The sequence below is a fragment of the Stegodyphus dumicola genome, chromosome 8 (assembly GCF_044657685.1).
Source record: "Stegodyphus dumicola isolate Sdum_Otavi_A_Nest chromosome 8, ASM4465768v1".
Lineage (NCBI taxonomy): Eukaryota > Metazoa > Arthropoda > Arachnida > Araneae > Eresidae > Stegodyphus > Stegodyphus dumicola.
In genome coordinates this window covers 154,533,764-154,552,611 of record NC_140775.1, presented here as the reverse complement: position 1 = coordinate 154,552,611, position 18,848 = coordinate 154,533,764, and the positions used below count along the sequence as shown (strand labels likewise).

General features: G+C 33.1%; 1 protein-coding gene across 1 annotated transcript in view; it reads right to left on the bottom strand.

Annotated features, from left to right (window-relative positions):
- LOC118190437 (nurim homolog) overlaps positions 1-17,051 on the bottom strand; it is a 28,914-nt gene extending 11,863 nt beyond the window's left edge. Inside the window, exons 1-3 of the mRNA XM_035361145.2 lie at positions 16,816-17,051; positions 9,587-9,750; positions 5,151-5,321 (exon numbers count right to left, since the gene is read on the bottom strand). Coding sequence (XP_035217036.1) covers positions 5,151-5,321; positions 9,587-9,750; positions 16,816-16,960 — 480 coding nt within the window. The 5' untranslated portion in view covers positions 16,961-17,051. The remainder of the gene's footprint in view (positions 1-5,150; positions 5,322-9,586; positions 9,751-16,815) is intronic.
- Positions 17,052-18,848: the final 1,797 nt, after the last annotated feature.

Below are 18,848 nucleotides of genomic sequence, written 5' to 3'. Positions count from 1 at the left end.
TGATTTGTAAACATACAATTTATTTCCTTGGTTTTTTGAAAGATACTAGAATAATAAACTGTACAATAAAAGATACAAAACATTTGTGCTTTTTTTAATCTGAAATCTTTTCAACTATGTTAACATCTAATTTATTTACGTCTATTTCCTTTTCTTTAACTATTCTTCTAAGTTCATTTGCTTTGATAAACAAATCAATGTTCATGCTGGTCTCAGCTTCATCTGCTAAAGCATCTACTTCTTCATTAATATCTTTAATGTCCCTTTGAAGAAATTTTTTTCTTCTACTTCATATAATCAATTTCTTCCTCAATGATATTTCGTTTCCTCTTTGAATTTTCAGATTTAGTTAAAGATTTTTGTTCTTCTAAATACTGCATATATTTAGACCTTGCAGAAGCTGCTGCTGATCTCATTCTTTATTAATTTCAATATTAAGAACACCTCCAGAAAATTTTATGTAATCAAATACTGTGCATTGAAAAATGTATGATGAGTCACTTAAATTTTCAATTTCAATTGCTTTATTTACAGAGAAGCCCCTTTCCACAGAGGCCTGTCCATGTGACAAGATAAGAATCATTTTCACTATTTTCCATACTTTTGAATAGTGAAAATCATGAAAATAAGAAGTGAGAAATCTGTCAAGAGAAAGATTTTGAGGATCAAAAGTAGAAAATTTATATAAATTTGTCTTAACTACTTTATCTAGAAACTCTCCAAACTGCAGAAGAATTTCATCCCAATCATCTTGTAAAACACGTTTATTCTGCATTAATACCATTAGAACTATTTTCATTTTGTTCTGGGCTTTTTCTGGACTTTTAACCATCAATCGCGGGTCTATACAAGATGCATTTCGAATAAGAGAATAATTTATTGGACATTTAGACATTAAGTGTTGTACTATTGTTAAGACACATTGTTGACCTTCTTGTTTCAATGCAAAACTTTCAGCTTGTGAAATATCCTTCTTGCGGCATTTATCATTCATTAACTGCTCAGCAATGAATCCCAAATAAACTTCACTTTTATCATTATAACAATTTTAACAATTTGGATCATTAAAATTAAATTTATAAAGATTTTCTGCTTTTAGTTATTTTTGAATATTCTAGTTTCAAAATTTTAAAGTGCTGAAGGCAATCATTTACAAGTTTTAAGATATCTTCAGCAAAAAAGGGAATAAGTGGTTTATCACTTTGATAATATTCAAGGAAAGGCAATAATATTTTCGACAGAGAGAGAAAAAAATTTATTTTATAAGAAATGTTTTATCTTTAGTTGCCTCCAAAATGTTTGAGAAGGATTTCGATGAATATTTTTTAAACTTCCCCATTTCAACTTCTTTAATGTACAGTAACAAGTCATCCCATATTTCAATGGCTCTTTCAACTGCTGGGACATTTTGCAACCATCGGTAAAAGCAGAACTTCACAGGTAGCTTTTTTAAGCCAGATATACTTAAAAAATCTTCACGTCTTGCAGGAGAATCTTTAAAAATCCAATATAAGGAGGATGAGAATGATGGAATGTCCCAGCTAGTGGATGACATCCTATACTTGAAAGCATTGTTAAGAATGTGTAAACCACATGTCCCTAATGTCAAGCATTGAATGTTATATTCCTTTGTCAAGTCCTGTTGCAATAAATCATAAAATTTCCAGTTTACTGCAGGACCATCCATCGATATTTGTAAGAGTTTTGACAAGTCTAGTTTTTCAACACATTCATAAAATTTGGATAAAATAATTTCACTTGTTGCATGCCCTATAAATGCAGAAGTAAGGTACTGAGTTCTAACCTTATTTTCGTGATGCCAGTACCTCACATAAATATCTAGTTGCTTCTTTTGATTTGTCAGATTATCAGAGTCTCATCAAATAGTATAAATAGAGTCTCATCAAATAGTCATTATCAGAGTCTCATCAAATAGTAATGTAAAAAACTCAGCATTTTTACAATGCTTTAGTAACAAAGTTTTAAAATAAGGGCCAAGACCAAAATGACAGATATAAGCACATTTCTTTTCACCACATGAAAACTATTTTGCAATGGAACTATCCAGGAACATTTTAGTGAATAACGGCCCAATATCATCGCACGATTTAAAAGAATAGTGGCTTTTGATGCAATTAAAAGCCACAATATTTCTGCATCTGTAACTTCAGATTTGAAAAGAAAAGAATTGATTTTATTATTTTCTACACTTATTGATGTTGAATTAGCAGTTCAATCTTTTCCTGAAGTAGATGGTTCTTCTAACTTCATGATACTGACAAAATTCATGATACTGTTAGAAGAAACTCTGCAGTTGAGAAGGGAAAGATGTTTTGCAGCTAAAAGGGGCATTACATGCAAGGCATTAGTAAAATTAAGTATCGCATATATATGTATATAAAGAAATCTATATATATAATAAGAAATGTATACTGAAAATATACATTTTTTACTATATATATATATATATATACAGTACAAATTCCGAGATCCGGACATCCAATATCTGGAATGATCTAAAATCCGGACCTCAAAGCCACCACCAACCAATTTTTTAGGGCTTTTTTGGAGGGAAGGGGTATGCTTTACGCATGCGCATTAGATTTTTTTCCTCATCATAAAAAAACATGTCGGAAATCCCGATTCTTAATCTCAGTATGGCGCTAAATAAAATATCTCATTATTGAAGAAATAATTATTTTAGCATACATTTGTGTGATTAGTAACTTGACACCATAGCTGCGTATCTGCTTGGCATAATCTCATACCGAAACATTTATTAATTTTACAGCAACTAGTATTTTATATCCTTGATGCCGAAATCGCGAATCATTATTTATTGTATTTTGCTTTCATCACCGCATGTTTATCAACGGATGACAACTTGAGTGATGACTCATGCAGCGACGCCAAATAACAGAGTATTATCCGATTACAGATTTAAGTTTAATGCGCTAAAATGTTGACAAGGGGAGATTTAACAGAAATTTCTTTCCTTATGCTAAAAATAGATTTTGTTAATGATACTCATAGGACAAACGATTATATTTAGTGCTATTTGACTTAAGAATAACTGATTTGTTATTCACATAAAGCCAGAATCAGCGCCAGAGCTCGCATGGCCGCACCAGGTGGCAGAATTTAGGGAAGTTAAACAGAAATTTTTCATTGCGATGACAATGCCCCAATCATCAATCAATTAACAGAGGGCGAAATCTGTAGTATGGTTCTAAATCCAGAAAATACAGATACCAATAGTGAAGAAAGTAACAGAGAGGTTAATGAATGAGAAAAAATTTTGATTGACAAGTTATTCGGAATTCTCGACACAGCAATTACAGGACTTGAACAATGGAACTTAATAACTCAACAAGAAATTATATGTCTATAGTATTAGTCTAAAGTATCAGCAGAGAAAACAAATCAAACACCTCACATTGAAAGAAATGTTTAATAAAGTAAACATATAAATATTAAGCTCTTTTCTTTTGTAAATTTTGATACCCTTTAAATCATAAATGCTTCATTATTTCATAAATCACGATTTCATATTTTCAATTTTATAATTTCTACGTGCCATCTCACTAGATTTAAAATGATCTAATATTCGTAAAAATCTCAAATCTGGGATCGCCGAAGTCCCGACCTCGGACTTTGTACTGTATATATATATATATTATATTTTCAGTTAAACTTCTACCCAATAACTTTAGTAATTCATGAAAGTTAATTTTGCGTCTAGTTAATTCAGGAAAATTAGTTTCAATTAGTTGTTTTCAGCTTTAAAAATATTAAAATTTTTTTAATTAGTTAGTTGTTTTCAACTAATAATTGTATTGCCATTAGCAAAAATAATGCATTACTATCAACAGCATATGATTAAACCAAATACTTAATTGTCTATTGAAGCTTCAAAACGTATTCCCGAACTTCACTTTTTCTCGGCTAGCATTACCGAATTTGCCCTTGGCGACCTAAAATCGAAATGGAGCCAACAGATTTCCCGCGAAATCGATAACAGACACTCTGCAGAAATAAACTCATAATCCCAATATCCCATACATATAGTATGTGCGAAAGAGAATAAACTCCGTAGAAGGTGATAAAAAATTAATTTATGGCTTAATTGAAACAAACACAGAAATTAAGCTAAGCAAAACCGTGTAAAAACAAATTGAAATGATAAAACGAAACTTAATTTTCATGTGAATTTTCAGCGCTGATTCTCCCATTAAAGAAATTTCAATTTGTTTCAGACAAAAACCACATTTAGCTTTATAAGGATTGTCATCCATTAATATCCAGTCTTTGTAGTCAGCTTGATGAAGCTACAGTTTATTTAAAATGCACTTTCCAGGCATCTCGTTCCTATTGGCGTCGGAAAGGTTGTGGTCTTCCAGGTTGGGATTGCTCTAATTTTGGCAAATATTTTCAGAATCCCCCCTTTTTTTTCTCGAGCACCTTCATCATCACTTTCGCCTCTTAAAGAACTTCCGGCTTCACGCTTTCGTCACAATCTGCCTAAATTTATGGATAACACCTGTTTCGAAAGATTGGGTGAATAGCCAATCAGACACCGATACTTTAGTTCGGGTAGCTAATTGTTTTTTTTTTTGTTTTTTTTTCCCCCGTTTGCAACGCAAATATGCCGACAAATTGGTTAAGATCCGTGCAATTTTAATTCCATATTCACGAGAAATCGCAATTCACACATAGAATGGCAATCATTAGAAATGATAAGAAATGTCAAATGAGCAAAATTAAGGACCGTTTATTCATTTTGGCCAAAAATTTGGCCTTTTAAGGACCAAAAATCATTTTTGAAAAAATTAAGTACTTTTAAGGACCGTACGAACCCTGTTATATAATTTAATTTTCAGATTTGTTTACTGGCAAACTTGCAGAACTTAAAAAAAAGTGTACTTTTTAATTTATTTTGGACACTAGTTATTGAGTTAGTTATTGAGTTACTGAGTTTTTGTTTCAACTCAAACACTTTGTGCAAAACTGTAAGTGTCTTGATTTTTAATAAGGAAACGGGTGCATATCCATTACTTTGAACAATTTGGGAAAATTCTGATTGAACAGTGAAATTTTATATTTAATCTTCTCGACTATTCTGAATAAAGGAAAATAAGATGAAAACTAACTTGTTTAACTCCTAAGAGTTCTGTGACATCCATTATGAAGCAGCTGCTGTAAATGGCCATCCAAGCAATGCCATGAACAACAGAGAAAAACCACCACAAAAGTACATGTTTTGAAGTCACTATTTCCCATACTGTCCAGTCAGGAATGGGTTGCCATAAGTACATTAAAACCTTAAGAACAGAAATTAAAAGTGAATAAATGAAAAATAGGATAATTTACACTTTATAAACAAAGTAATAAAATTTCTGTAAAAGTTATGACAATGAAATATGTAACAAGAATACAAATGGAAAATATTTTTTTTGTAATATGATTTTTATATGTAAAAAAAAAAAAAAAAAAAAAAAAAAAAAAAAAAAAAAAACAATGCAATTACATACACAAAATGACACTACACTTTCTGTTAACGAGGCACCAGTCATCAAATTTGTGCCAAATGTGGTAGCCTTAGGAATGGAGAGGTGGTTGCAGCATGTACTGCAGTGACCTGCTTTAAACAAATCAGTAGCCTTCCAGTGTCTGAGTCATTGGAGATCCTAACATTGGAGTTATTGCAGAAAACACAACTAAGAGATGAACAGCGAAGTACAGCAGAATGCATAATTTAAGAATTTCAAGTTGTTTTCTCTCACTCATCTTCTGACATAGATTAAATAAGTTTGGCACAGTGCAAAATTTATATGGGCAATAATCCACCAATCAAGCAACATCCAAGACATCTATTAACAGGTAGAACTAGGAAAACATTTTAAGGACATGCAAGAGAGCGACATCATCTAGCCTTCAGCAAGTCCTTGGGCATCTCCCATTGTCATAGTCAAAAAGAAAGATAGCTACCCTCTAGATTAATCTCTTTCATGCTGGATTCAAAGAGTGGCTATTGGCTTGTAGAAATACAGCCTGATTATCAGGAAAACATGGCATTTACTACCATACAAGGACTTTGGGAGGTTCAAGGTGATGCTATTTGGATTATGTAATCCACCAGCTACAAACTGAATGCCTCAGGTTTCCGAAGTCTTTCTTGTAAAGCCTGCCTGATATAACTGGATAACATCATCATGATTGTGAAAAGTTTTTAAGAGCATTTTAGAAAGGTGCTTCAAAAGTTGAAGGAAGGCAATTAACGTTAAGTCCTGCCAAATGTAAATTGTTCAGACAGTAAGAGACTTACTTCGGACATGTCAGCTCTGAGGAAAGAATGTGACTGGATCCAGAAAAAGTATCGGCAGTTGAAAGATAGGAGATACCATCAGAAAATGTCCATCAGCTGAGAAGTTTCATGGGGCTTTGTACACACTACAGGAGATTTGTGAAGGATTTTTCTTCCATTGCAAGACCCCCTTCACAAACTGACTGAATGCAAGCAAATATTGTTGTGGAAAAAAGAATGTGGGGATGCATTTGACAAATTGAAGTAGGCTTTTAACAGCTGCTACAATCCTAACATAACCTCAGCTTGACAAACTATTTACCCTTGACACGGATGTGAGCAACCAGTGTGTCGGTACTGTTTTGAAGTACCGACACAGTGGTTGCAGTCAATAATAAAAAAATAAACAGTCAAGAATGTATTGTGGCATATTGGATCAATGCCTATATAAACTAGAGAGGAATTACAGTGTGACCAGGAAAGAGTTACTGACCATAGTTAAAGCCGTAGAAAATTTCAGTTACTACCTCTGTGCGAGAAAATTCCTGCTCTGGACAAGATTATGCATTGTTGACCTGGCTTTTAAATTTCCAGAATCCCAAAGGCCAAATATTCAAATGGATACAGAGACTTCAGGGATATGACAACATTATTCATCATACGAAGAACTGACGCCTTGTCTAGAAGACCATGCCCAAAGAGCTGCTGACATTGTTCCAGCCTTGAAGTGAAATATGAGCTGCTTATTATACATTGTATGTCAAGTTGCAAATTCAACATCCTTAATTGAGACCCATGGAGTAAAAGTCCTATCTGGATAAAATATTCAACAGATGAATGGTCAAATTTCGAACTAAGGCCAAATGAAGAAACTGTAAATTTGGAAAGGAAGAAGATTATAATATCCTCTATAAATGGAGAGAAATAGATTTCTTTTATTGAATAGCTTCATACAAGAAGATAATTAGAATTACAGCATGGATTTAGAGATTTTTCAAGAATACTAAACAATTTGTCAAGAAAAGCCAAAGGCCATTATGGTAGGTGAAACTGAAAAAGCAGAAAAGATTAATTTAAAGAAAGCCCAAGAAGACTTTTCACTTGGGAAAAATGACAAACTACCATCTCTATCAACAAACATTTTACACTTTTTGTGGTATTACCTTTTGATCACCATGTTGTTAAAAGCTTAATAATGTGGAAACAGCAAAAACTGGGACATGCCAATGCACAGTATTTAATATTAACATTATGAGAAGATTACTGGACATTGAAGAGTAAGATAGTTAAGGAAATCATAGAGACATGCTCTGTTTTTAATAAGTACAATGCAAAACCAGTGAATTTTTACTAGAAGATTGAGAAGTTTAATTTTTGAATTCATAGGAGTGAATCTTTGTGATTCCTACATTTAAGAAATGGATCTAAGAGTTAGACAGTGTTGTTAACTAGTGCTGTTCAAATTGAACTACTATCTCTATCAACAAACATCATTGTCTACAGACAGTTTTGCTCTAGAACTGAGATTCTAAAGTGACCAGAAGAGGTCACCTTAAAATTATCTATTCCAACAATTAAGCAAATTTGGTGGAAACGGCTAACAAACTAAAGTCAGTTGATTGGTCCAAATAGCAGGAACTCTTATTGTTTAGGAGAACTATCTGGAAATCCAACCCATCATTAGCACCTAGTGGGATGGCTTTTGGAAGCATCTCATAAACATATTAAAAAATCATACTTAGACGTGTTTTAGAAAATGCTTGTCTAGATTACGAAGACCTATACAAAGTACTCTGTGATGCAGAAAATGTCATTAATAATAGAACTTCAGTTTTCATGTCTGAAGACAGCAATAATCTTATACCTTTAACTCCCTAATATTCCTGCAACAAATTAAAGAAGTTCCAAATTTGTTCTAATTGATTCAAGCACGGCTAATAAAAGATGCTTATAGATAAAACATTACAGAATGATTTAGAAATATTCAGGACAGTTGAGAGAATATAACAAGATTACAAAGGAATACAATTTAGAGGAAGGGGATGTCATCTTTTCTGGAGACGATAACATGAAAAAAGACAGCCAAAGTCATTAAAACGTATACAGGTAAACATGGAAAGGTATGTGTGGTCAAGACCAAACATGGGACTCATTACGACCTGTCCAGAAATTATATCTGTTAGAAGTAAAACACAATGACAAGCGGGGAGGGGGGGAACACCTGTCTGATACAATGACCATCATTCAACTTCTTCTATCTATGAATGTTCCAAGTGATCCTGAACATCTTAAAAATTATGAGGTTGTCATTCAAAAATCACAAGTTGAAAGTCTCCCCCCCCCAAAAAAAAGAAGACAATTAATGAAAAAGTAACTTAAGCATTGTTCAGTTATAAATCCTTGAATCTCGAAAGGGGGAGAATACCACGAATGTTTTCCTACCTCTGATATGGTAATTGTAACTTTAAAACAGAAAAAAAAATTTTGATTTGGAATTGTATTCATGTAGATTTTATGTAGATTGTGAAATGCTCTAAAATGTGTTTCTAATTTTATTGTTTTATTACATATTTTCAATGGCTAGTCACAGATGATAGTATGGAAGCAACTGTTTATATCTTTCTTTACACAAATTTAAAATACCCAGACATTTGCAAGTCCTGCTGATTGTAAAACATGCCACATGATTCATTTTCTGAAGGCAAAAAACATAAAAGTGATCAAAATCCATTCACAGATAAGTGAAGAGTATGGAGAAAATACTACGAGTACTAGAATGGTCAGAAAATTGATTAAAGCATTTACAGGTGGCTGTACTAATATTCATGAGGAAAAGCATAGTAAGTGACAATCTTGTATTACTGAAGACTTGGTACAGAAAATTGATGCAAAAGTTCAAAAAAACAGATGTTTAATAATTTCATCAATATGTGATGTGTTTCCTTAAGCTTCAAGGAGGGTTTTTAATGACACTGCGGCAGAACACTTAAATATTAGAAGCTCTACTCACGCTGGGTACCAAAAATGCTGACTGAGTTGCACAAAACCAATCATGTAACCAGTGCTTTGACTTTTTTACAATGGTACAATGATAAAGATGATCAGTTTGTAAAGCAAATTGTCACTGGCAAGAAACATGGGTAGCTCATGTTACAATAGAATAAAATAGTATTTACTTCAAAAACATGCCTCATATTACATAAAAACATTATTATACATAAAAAAAAAGCAAATAAAATCTCTGCTAAATGATACTGATTAAATTTCTAATTTGTGTAATACCTGGAGAGCAATGCATGAGCCACAGTTATAGAGCAGCCTTTCAATAACATCATAACCTCTGCTCTGCAAATAATATTTAACGCTTTGTCGTGCTTGAAGGGAATGTTGTAATCCAAACAAACTCAACAAAGACAGATTTATTAAAACTGGAATTAAGGCATTTCCTATAAAAAAAATTGTAGTGCATATAATAATTACAAAAAATTATTAGTACCTATAAACTGATGATAAGACAGTTTTATTAAAATTGGAATTAAGGCATTTCCTATAAAAAAATTGTAGTGCACATAATAATTACAAAAAATTATTAGTACCTATAAACTGATGATAATATTTGATAAAAGTAAAACATGTTACTTTAATATTAACTAACAGCATTTCATTCTAAATTGAAGGATGGCCTTCATGAAAAATGTTTTGAGTATGTTAAAAAAACAATGTTACTCTTTCATACAAACACGTAAATAATTCGGTAAAAGTATAGTTTAGGGTACCCCTTGGCGATTTTTGGCGGTACATGAATATCGAGTTTGTGCGATTCTTTGACTCGTTATTTTGGCTTGCGAAGCGCCAAAAATCGGCACTACACAAAGCCAAAATAACAAGACAAACAATTGCACAAACTCGGTATCCATGTACACAGCGACCTATTTTCACTTAAAAAAAAAAAAATCTCCAAACTGCACAAAAATAGCATTGCGCACTACTTTGATTTTATCCATGTACACGTCAACCTATTTTCACTTGCAAACAAATAATATATAATCTCAATAAAGTACATTTTAAACCAAACAATAAATTAACATAAAAAAGGAAAACATGTTATACATTTAAGCACTACCAAAACCAAATATTCGCTATACCCTAATAAGAAGTTCCTTTGTCTTTAGTCTGTGGCACACAAAATTCCTTAACAGCATCCAAAAACTTCCTAAAATTATCTGAACTCGTATCTGTATATCGGCGTCGCCACATATATTCACAAAAATATCTTGCGTAGTTCACGACTGCCGATGACACCTTTGGTGAATCTTTACATTATGGTAACTTGGCGATTTTTTGCCGACCAACCCTGCTACAGCAACCTGCTAGTTTTTTTTTTTTTGACGCCATTTTGTTTTCATGAAGTAAAGGCTTTTTTTTTTTTTTTACTCAACATTTTTTCCAACAATCTGCTAGCTGAATTACGCTTATGCTAGAACTTTTATGGAAGAAAAATGCTTAATCACGACCAAGATTAGGTGCGAAATTAGGAGAAAGTGCAGAATCGCAAACTCCTTGCCGCTTTCCTAAGAATCGCACATACACGGTATCCATGTACACGTCGACCTATTTTCACTTAAAAAAAAATCCCAGAATTGCACAAAAATGGCATTGTGCACACTCTTGACTTTATCTATGTACACATCGACCTATTTCATAAAAGAAAATTGACAAAAATTCAATTCTTTTTACGCTTGTAAAAAGCACCAAACAAATAAGTGGGCGATTCTGCACTTTAGCAGCGAAATTGGGTACTTTTCCGTTTTGCCGGCGCAAGTGATAAAGTCGCCAATAATGGTACACCCGATGCCAAACGGAATATTCTTGCTGGTAACCTTTTACGCCACATTTTCAAAACAAGTCGCAGCTTTTTCTTATCAGATTGTTTCTTTCAATACTGGCATATAATTACATAGAATTTTTATCAGATAGTTCAGTTTTATGTTTAAGGCCATTTTCGCTAATTAAGTCAATTAGGATGCAATCACAGTGCTTACCCGAAGCCGAAAATATAGAAAAGATATCTGTATATCTAGTATATAAGTCAAGGGTTAAATTCATCAATTCTAATGAAATGCATTAGCGAAGTAAAGTAGTGCACTTTTACATAATTTATGAGTAAGCTATTCGTACGAATTGAAATACTTCTTGCATTTAAACTTGTGTTCCAAATTAAGATTTAACTTGAAATTAATGTAGATAATTACTGAAAGCATTTCATTTTTTTAGTTTACGTGAGATGAGAATGCTTGGGGTCACGTGATATGAATCAGGATGTTGAACCATGAAAGCATAGTAAATTCTTAAATTAATGTCTTTTTACAAATTTATTGTCTTTATTTATTGGCTTTTTATAAAATTTTAAGCGATATTAAAATGTTTATGCCTTCAAAAAAAGAATTCTTAGAACTAAAATTTTTTTAAATATTTTTTATGTGTATACTGTATGATGTCGCCAATAAAGTCTGCTTGGCGAGATTTGCGCCGGCGAAACGGAAAAGTACCCGAAATTGTTTCTAAGAGCTTATTAGCTAAAATCACGATCGGAATTTTCTAGAAAATGTCACATTACATGTCTCATGATCTCTCATTTTTCTGAGACAAAATAATCTCTGATTCGAACTGTGTACTTCTCAGATTATTGCTAAAGTCCTAGCTAGTAACCTTTATCGCCTTACCAAAATGTCGCCAAGCTACCTGTTACCATATTCTAAAGATTAGCCACACTTTTTCGAAAATCTCTCTTAACCACACTTCCATCTTGATGATTTTCGAGTTCGCTTCGTACATCCAACGCCACGTAAAAATCAAAATATCATCCATACTCAAATGACTTTTTTCGGTACTATTCGGTTTTGAGGGCCGTAAAAAGTCGCCAAACTATTTTTGATGCCAATGCTGCCAAAAATAATTGCGGCAACCCTAATAATTGCGGCAAGAAAGGAGGTATAATAGTAAATAACTATCTAAAGATTGATGTTTTAATTTAGATGAAAGGTTAATTTCATATAATACTTTTTATTATTATAATTTATATGAAAAAGGCTAAACATTACTGAATGGAAGCATAAGAGTAAATAATTATTTCAGATCATTATTATGATTTATATAAAAATTGTTAAACATAACTGCTGCATCGCTATTTCGCTACCGACTTATCGCTAAAGCATAATTTCATCTCGTTGGTTGTTCAGACGTAATTTTCTATAATGAATGATGCTTTTTCTTTGAAAATATTCTCGGTAAAGTGCAGAATCGCTCACTTATTTGTTTGCCGCTTTTTACAAGGGTAAAAACAATTGGATTTTTGTCAATTTTCTTTTACATTTTAAGTGAAAATAGGTCGATGTGTACATAGATAAAGCCAAGGGTGTGCGCAGTGCCATTTTTGTGCAATTCTGTGATTTTTTTTAAAGTGAAAATAGGTCGATGTGCACATTGATACCGAGTATGTGCAATTCTTAAAAACGCGTCAAACAGTGGATGATTCTGCACTTTACCCAAAATTCTATTTCCAACTTTTCGTCATGGGCAATTCCCAAATTGTTAAATCCATAGGATATTAAAAAAGGATTTAAAATCAAAAAACGATTAAAAAATTAAACTAGTATTTCAGTGGCGTCGTAAGAAATATAGAACTATATAAACTTACGCAATCTGAAATCAGCGCGTACGCTAGATTTGGAGCGCTGTTAAATGGGCGCGTTTGCTAGATTTGGCGCTCTTGTGCATACATTTTCGCTGCAATTTTTTACGGTCCTCGAAACGGAATAGTACCCTTTTTTCAAACCAGGTACCCCTTCTGATCGAACGCTTCACATAGTGACCATCTGAACCTTTCTTCTTACAAATCCATTCAAATCCATCTAAACGGCTTTTACGTTCGACTAGACGCATAGCCTTCCTACATACAGGACACTTATAATGGCTACTAAGTAAACCTTCATTTATACAGCACTCAATTAACGCTCTTTTCCTTTTTTGCTCCAAATTGTACAGAAACTTCAAATTAATCTTACTACATTCAGCCATTCTACCCTCTAAACAACAAAAACAAAACACATCACAAAAGCGCTTACAAAAACATCCCATGATTCAAAATTTCCCAGAATCATACACCCGATTACGCCACAATAGGGTTTCCATAACATTCAAGTACTCAGGCTACCATAAATGAAACAACAATTTGGCAATAAATGAAACAACAATTTCACCATAATACAAGGGGCACCTTAAAGTCTACTCTAACCAATAATGCTACATATTTAAACATAATTTGATTAGACTTTGTCTAAGCTACAATAATTAAAAAAAGACTGCAATTTAAAAACTTTTTATGACAGTCTTACATCTCAAAGGGTTCATTACCAAGTTTCCAAAAGTTTAAAAAATTAAAAAACATAAAATTTATTGATAAAAAAAATTGGGTAAAATCCTAGTATATGGTGCAGCCTTGGCGCGATTTTAAAAATTATCGCCAACACCAAAAATGATCCAAAGAACGTCTATATATATACTATACACTATATACTATGTGTGTATATACATAGTATATATACTATGTGTGTATATATAGTATATACTATGTATAACCATATATATTCTTTGAATGACCCGTTTACTATTCATCGTATATGTCGCGTTTTTACTGCTCATCTTAAAGTCGCCAAAAGTAGCCAAATCCCGTGTGCACCGGATACTAGGATTAAACCAAAAATTACAATCAGATCTTCGTATACAGATTTCAGTTAAAAATGTGAAACAATTTTAAGAAGTTGAAATACTCTTACTAGTTTAAAAAAAAAATGAAAATTGTCCTGATAAAATTGAAAGGTACAGAAAAAAATATTAAATTTAAAATAGGCTATTAAAAGAGGGAATGATCATATTCTTTAATTGTTATCTTTAAGTAATTTATTTGCAATTATTTGTTTTATGATTATTTAGTACAGTGCACGTTACGGAGAAAAATGTAAGGGGATTTATGAAGAAAAAGCTGAGCATTCTTGATCTAGAACATAATGAAATACTGATAAATAAGGATTTAGTATTTTTCATACTTTTTTGCTATAGGGACTGATAACAGACACGTATGTATGTATGTGTGGATATATACAGGCTATTTCATAGATCATGGGACAAACTTGGAGGGGTGGTTGAGTGTACTAAAACATGCATTTTTTTTATATGAATGTAGGGTCTAAAGTGACAGGTTAAAGCAGGAATGCAAAAAACAACACGAGAGGAAAATGTGTTTATGTACAAAATCAACACGAAGTGCTTCTTTGCAGCAACACAGTATTCACAATAAATGTTCAAAAAAGGGAACGCTAGTAGTAATAGAAACTACAGCTGTAATTGGCTGGAAATGCAATGGTAGATGGGGATAGTGAGCCGGACAAACCACAATCCGATGCATCAGAGGATCATTCGCAACTCTGATGTCGAGTGTGATGGGTGAGTTTACGCACAGGGAAAAAGCTGACATGCATCTCATGTATGGTGCTGCTAATGGAAATGGCAGAGCAGAACTACGGTTGTACCAGGAACGGTTTCCGAACAGACGTATGCAAATGCACACAATGTCCGAGAGGTTACATTGGTCTCTGTGTGAAAACGGGTCATTTGAAGCCACCTCTGACACTAGGAGTGGAAGAAGAAGTGCACAACAACCTCGCATCGAAGAATCCATCTTGAACATTGTGCATGAATCACCTCAGACAAGTACAAGAGCTATTGCACGTCGTCTGCAGGTGAGTCATTCCACCGTTTGGAGAGTACTGCCTGAAAATGGTTTGCACCCATACAATTTGCAGAGAGTCCAAGCCTTGCAAGAGACAGATTACCCTCTTTGAGTTCATTTCTGTCATCGGTTCTTGCAGCAGTGTGCAGTGCAGGCGGATTTTCCATCAGATGTGCATTCACGGACAAAGTAACTTTCTCACAGGACGGTATCTTCAATAGCCACAACATGCATGTGTGGGCAACACATAATCCACAAGGCACACGTCCACATGCATTCCAAATCCGCTTCTCCGTGAATGTGTGGGTGGGTATTGTTAACAACAACCTCAAAGGCCCATATCTCTTACCTGCACGTACAAATGGCTTATGTTATCATATTTTTCTGCAAGAGGTGCTACCGGAATTGCTGCAGGATCTTCCGGCTGTCGTTCGTGATCACATGTGGTTCCAACATGATGGTGCACCAGCCCATAACCACGTGCAGGTCCGCAATTATTTGGATGGGACATTTCCGGGCCTATGGATTGGCCGTAGTGGACCCGTTCAATGGTCACCCTATTCACCAGATTTATCCAGCTTGGATTTTTTTTATACGGCCATCTGAAGAGCATCATTTTCGAGACTCCCGCTGACTCACTGGAGGACCTCTTTCCACGACTATCCATTGCGGCTACAAGCGTGCACGAAATGCCTGTCATTTTTCAAAATGTTTGTCAGTCCCTTCTGCGACATTACCAAGCATGTATTACTGCTGGTGGTTGCAATTTTGAACATTTATTGTGAATAATTTGCGTTGATTTTGTACATAAACACATTTTCCTCTCGTGTCGTTTTTTTGCGTTCCTGCCTTAAGCAGTCACTTAAGAGCCTACATTCCTATAAAAAAATGCATGTTTTAGTATGCTTCACCACACCTCCAAGTTTGTCTCATGATCTATGAAACACCCTGTATGTGTGTGCACGTACACACACACATACATACGTTTCTAATTCTTGTCCTGTCCACCAGCGGCCAAGCGATAGAAATGCTGAACACTGGTAGTTCGGTCCGAATCCCGCGAATCGGCTGGCTGCATGGGCATTTCCGTGGTTTTCCCCATGTGTAACGTGTATACGAGCCAGTTTCCCTTAGAAAGTCCTCCACGAAAGCATCCCTTCCTTTAGTACATAGCCCTCGTGTGCTTTGCCATAATTAAATAATCCAATCCAATCCAATCCTGATTCTCATCCGGATAACAGAAAAGCACCAGTTTTTCTACTAATTGATTTACCTTCCTTAAAAATGTACGAGTCAAAAATGCCATAAACAGCCGACAATGCTATTATAATTTAAAACATAACATAACGTATAAATATATCTCTGCAGTTATCATCAACTAAATATTTCACCAAATTTAAATCCTTGACTAAAACTAATTAAAAAAGTAACAAAATTTAACAAAAATTGGCAGTTTGAATTAATTATCGACAGTTAAGACTCTCATACATCGTGTTCTATTATGAAGATTAATAACTCAATGCACTAGCGATTCCCCGTCCTATCCTCATTTATCAAATTTAAGGCAATTTTTAGGAAGTGTTACATTGTAGTTGTGTGAATCATACGACTCATTATGCTTGCTATTAAAATTTAAAAAATGTATACGATATTGATTTTATCCACAGAAAAATATAATATATTCAACAGGATTTATTATTAAAAAATAAGAAATTATCGTTACCATGATTTCTGTCTTGAAGTCGATTTGAACTATATTTTAAATGCGTATGAGACGATAAAAATACAAGCAACTGTCCTAAAGTAACGAAGCAGAAGGAAAGCACCACTACACATTTACCAATCAACAAAATTTCGTTGATCAACATTTTCAGCCGATCTAAGATTATTACACATGTAAATAAACAAACGAAAAAATTTAAATCTTCATTACAGTTACAGTTAAAAAATAAACTCCGTGTCTAAGGATCATCCGGGTCCGCATTTTTGTGTTACACCATAAGATCTCCAACATCCGTCGCAGAGACAATAATAATGTTTATAATAACTTTGCATGGAAATGCTATCGGAAATGTTTACTTATATTTATATTTACTAAGTTCCTCTCCTGTCCATGCTGAAGTTTGGAATGTCAAAAGATATGCAGATGATTCAGGCCGTACGAAGTAGTTGATTTTTTTGGAACTCTTTGTGATTTTAATATAATATTTTTAATGTGTTTTAAAACTATTTGTCCCTCTTAGTGTGCTTTAAAACTCCTATTTTAAATTTTGTGTGCCTTTAAATATCTACGCACTAGTTAATAATATTGTATTAACTACTAGAAATAAAATAATAGTAATAAATTGCTAGATGAAAGGGCGTAATCTTTCGCTCTCATAAAGTTTGTGATATTTTTATTTATCACATCGATAGTTTAGTGAATTATTTTTCACGTGGAAAGTTTAATGAATATCCCGTAGAAAGAATTATGGATAAGGTTCGGAGAATAGCCTTAACGTTATGATTGTTATCCGATGACGTAGTTTTTTAGTCGTGGAATCTGTTCCGCGGGTTATCCAATAAGAATCTACTTTTTTCGCGGAATATTTTAACATGTTAGGAAATACCTTCGCGATATTTGTTTCTATTCTGGTAAAATCTGTTTGACAAAGGTAATATTCTTCACTTTATTCAATCTTTTTACATCACCTAAAAGACAAATGTTTTTAAAGTCTTAATATATTTCGTGTTATTTATTTTAATATTTAGATCATTGTAATCTTTAATTACCTGGTTTTTTATTTGGTTTCGTAAGTTTAATAAACTTATTTATACGATTATTTCTCCGTAATATAAAAATTTAATGGTTGGAACGTAAAAAAAAGAGCCCCCTCTTCTATTATAGTTAAAATTTTATTAATCATTAAGTTGTAAGAAGATCAGAAAACTTATCTTTATTAATTAATTATAAAATGTATACAATTTGATCAAAACACTTTTTCATTGTAATTAATAAGAATGTAATTTAATAAGAATTAAATTATAATATATATTGCATGCATGACTTTAGAAAGGAGAATTTATATTCTAAAATTTTATTAGATTGCTTATATTAAGCAAATGGTGAAAATTTTATTTTAGAACTATTAATTTTGTTACTGAATATTTCTTTTAAGTTACAAAAAAGGTGCACGGTACTATTCGGTTTCGAGGGCCGTAAAAAGTCGCCAAACTATTGTTGATGCCAATGCTGCCAAAAATAATTGCGGCAACCCTCATAATTGCGGCAAGAAAGGAGGCATAATAGTAAATAACTATCTAAAGATTGATGTTTTAATTTAGATGAAAGGTTAATTTCATATAATACTTTTTATTATTATAATTTATATGAAAAAGGCTAAACATTACTGAATGGAAGCATAAGAGTAAATAACTATTTCAAATCATTATTATGATTTATATAAAATTTGTTAAACATAACTACTGCATCGCTATTTCGCTACCGACTTATCGCTAAAGCATAATTTCATCTCGTTGGTTGTTCAGACGTAATTTTCTATAATGAATGATGCTTTTTCTTTGAAAATATTCTCGGTAAAGTGCAGAATCGCCCACTTATTTGTTTGCCGCTTTTTACAAGGGTAAAAACAATTGGATTTTTGTCAATTTTCTTTTACTTTTTAAGTGAAAATAGGTCGATGTGTACATAGATAAAGCCAAGGCTGTGTGCAGTGCCATTTTTGTGCAATTCTGTGATTTTTTTAAAGTGAAAAT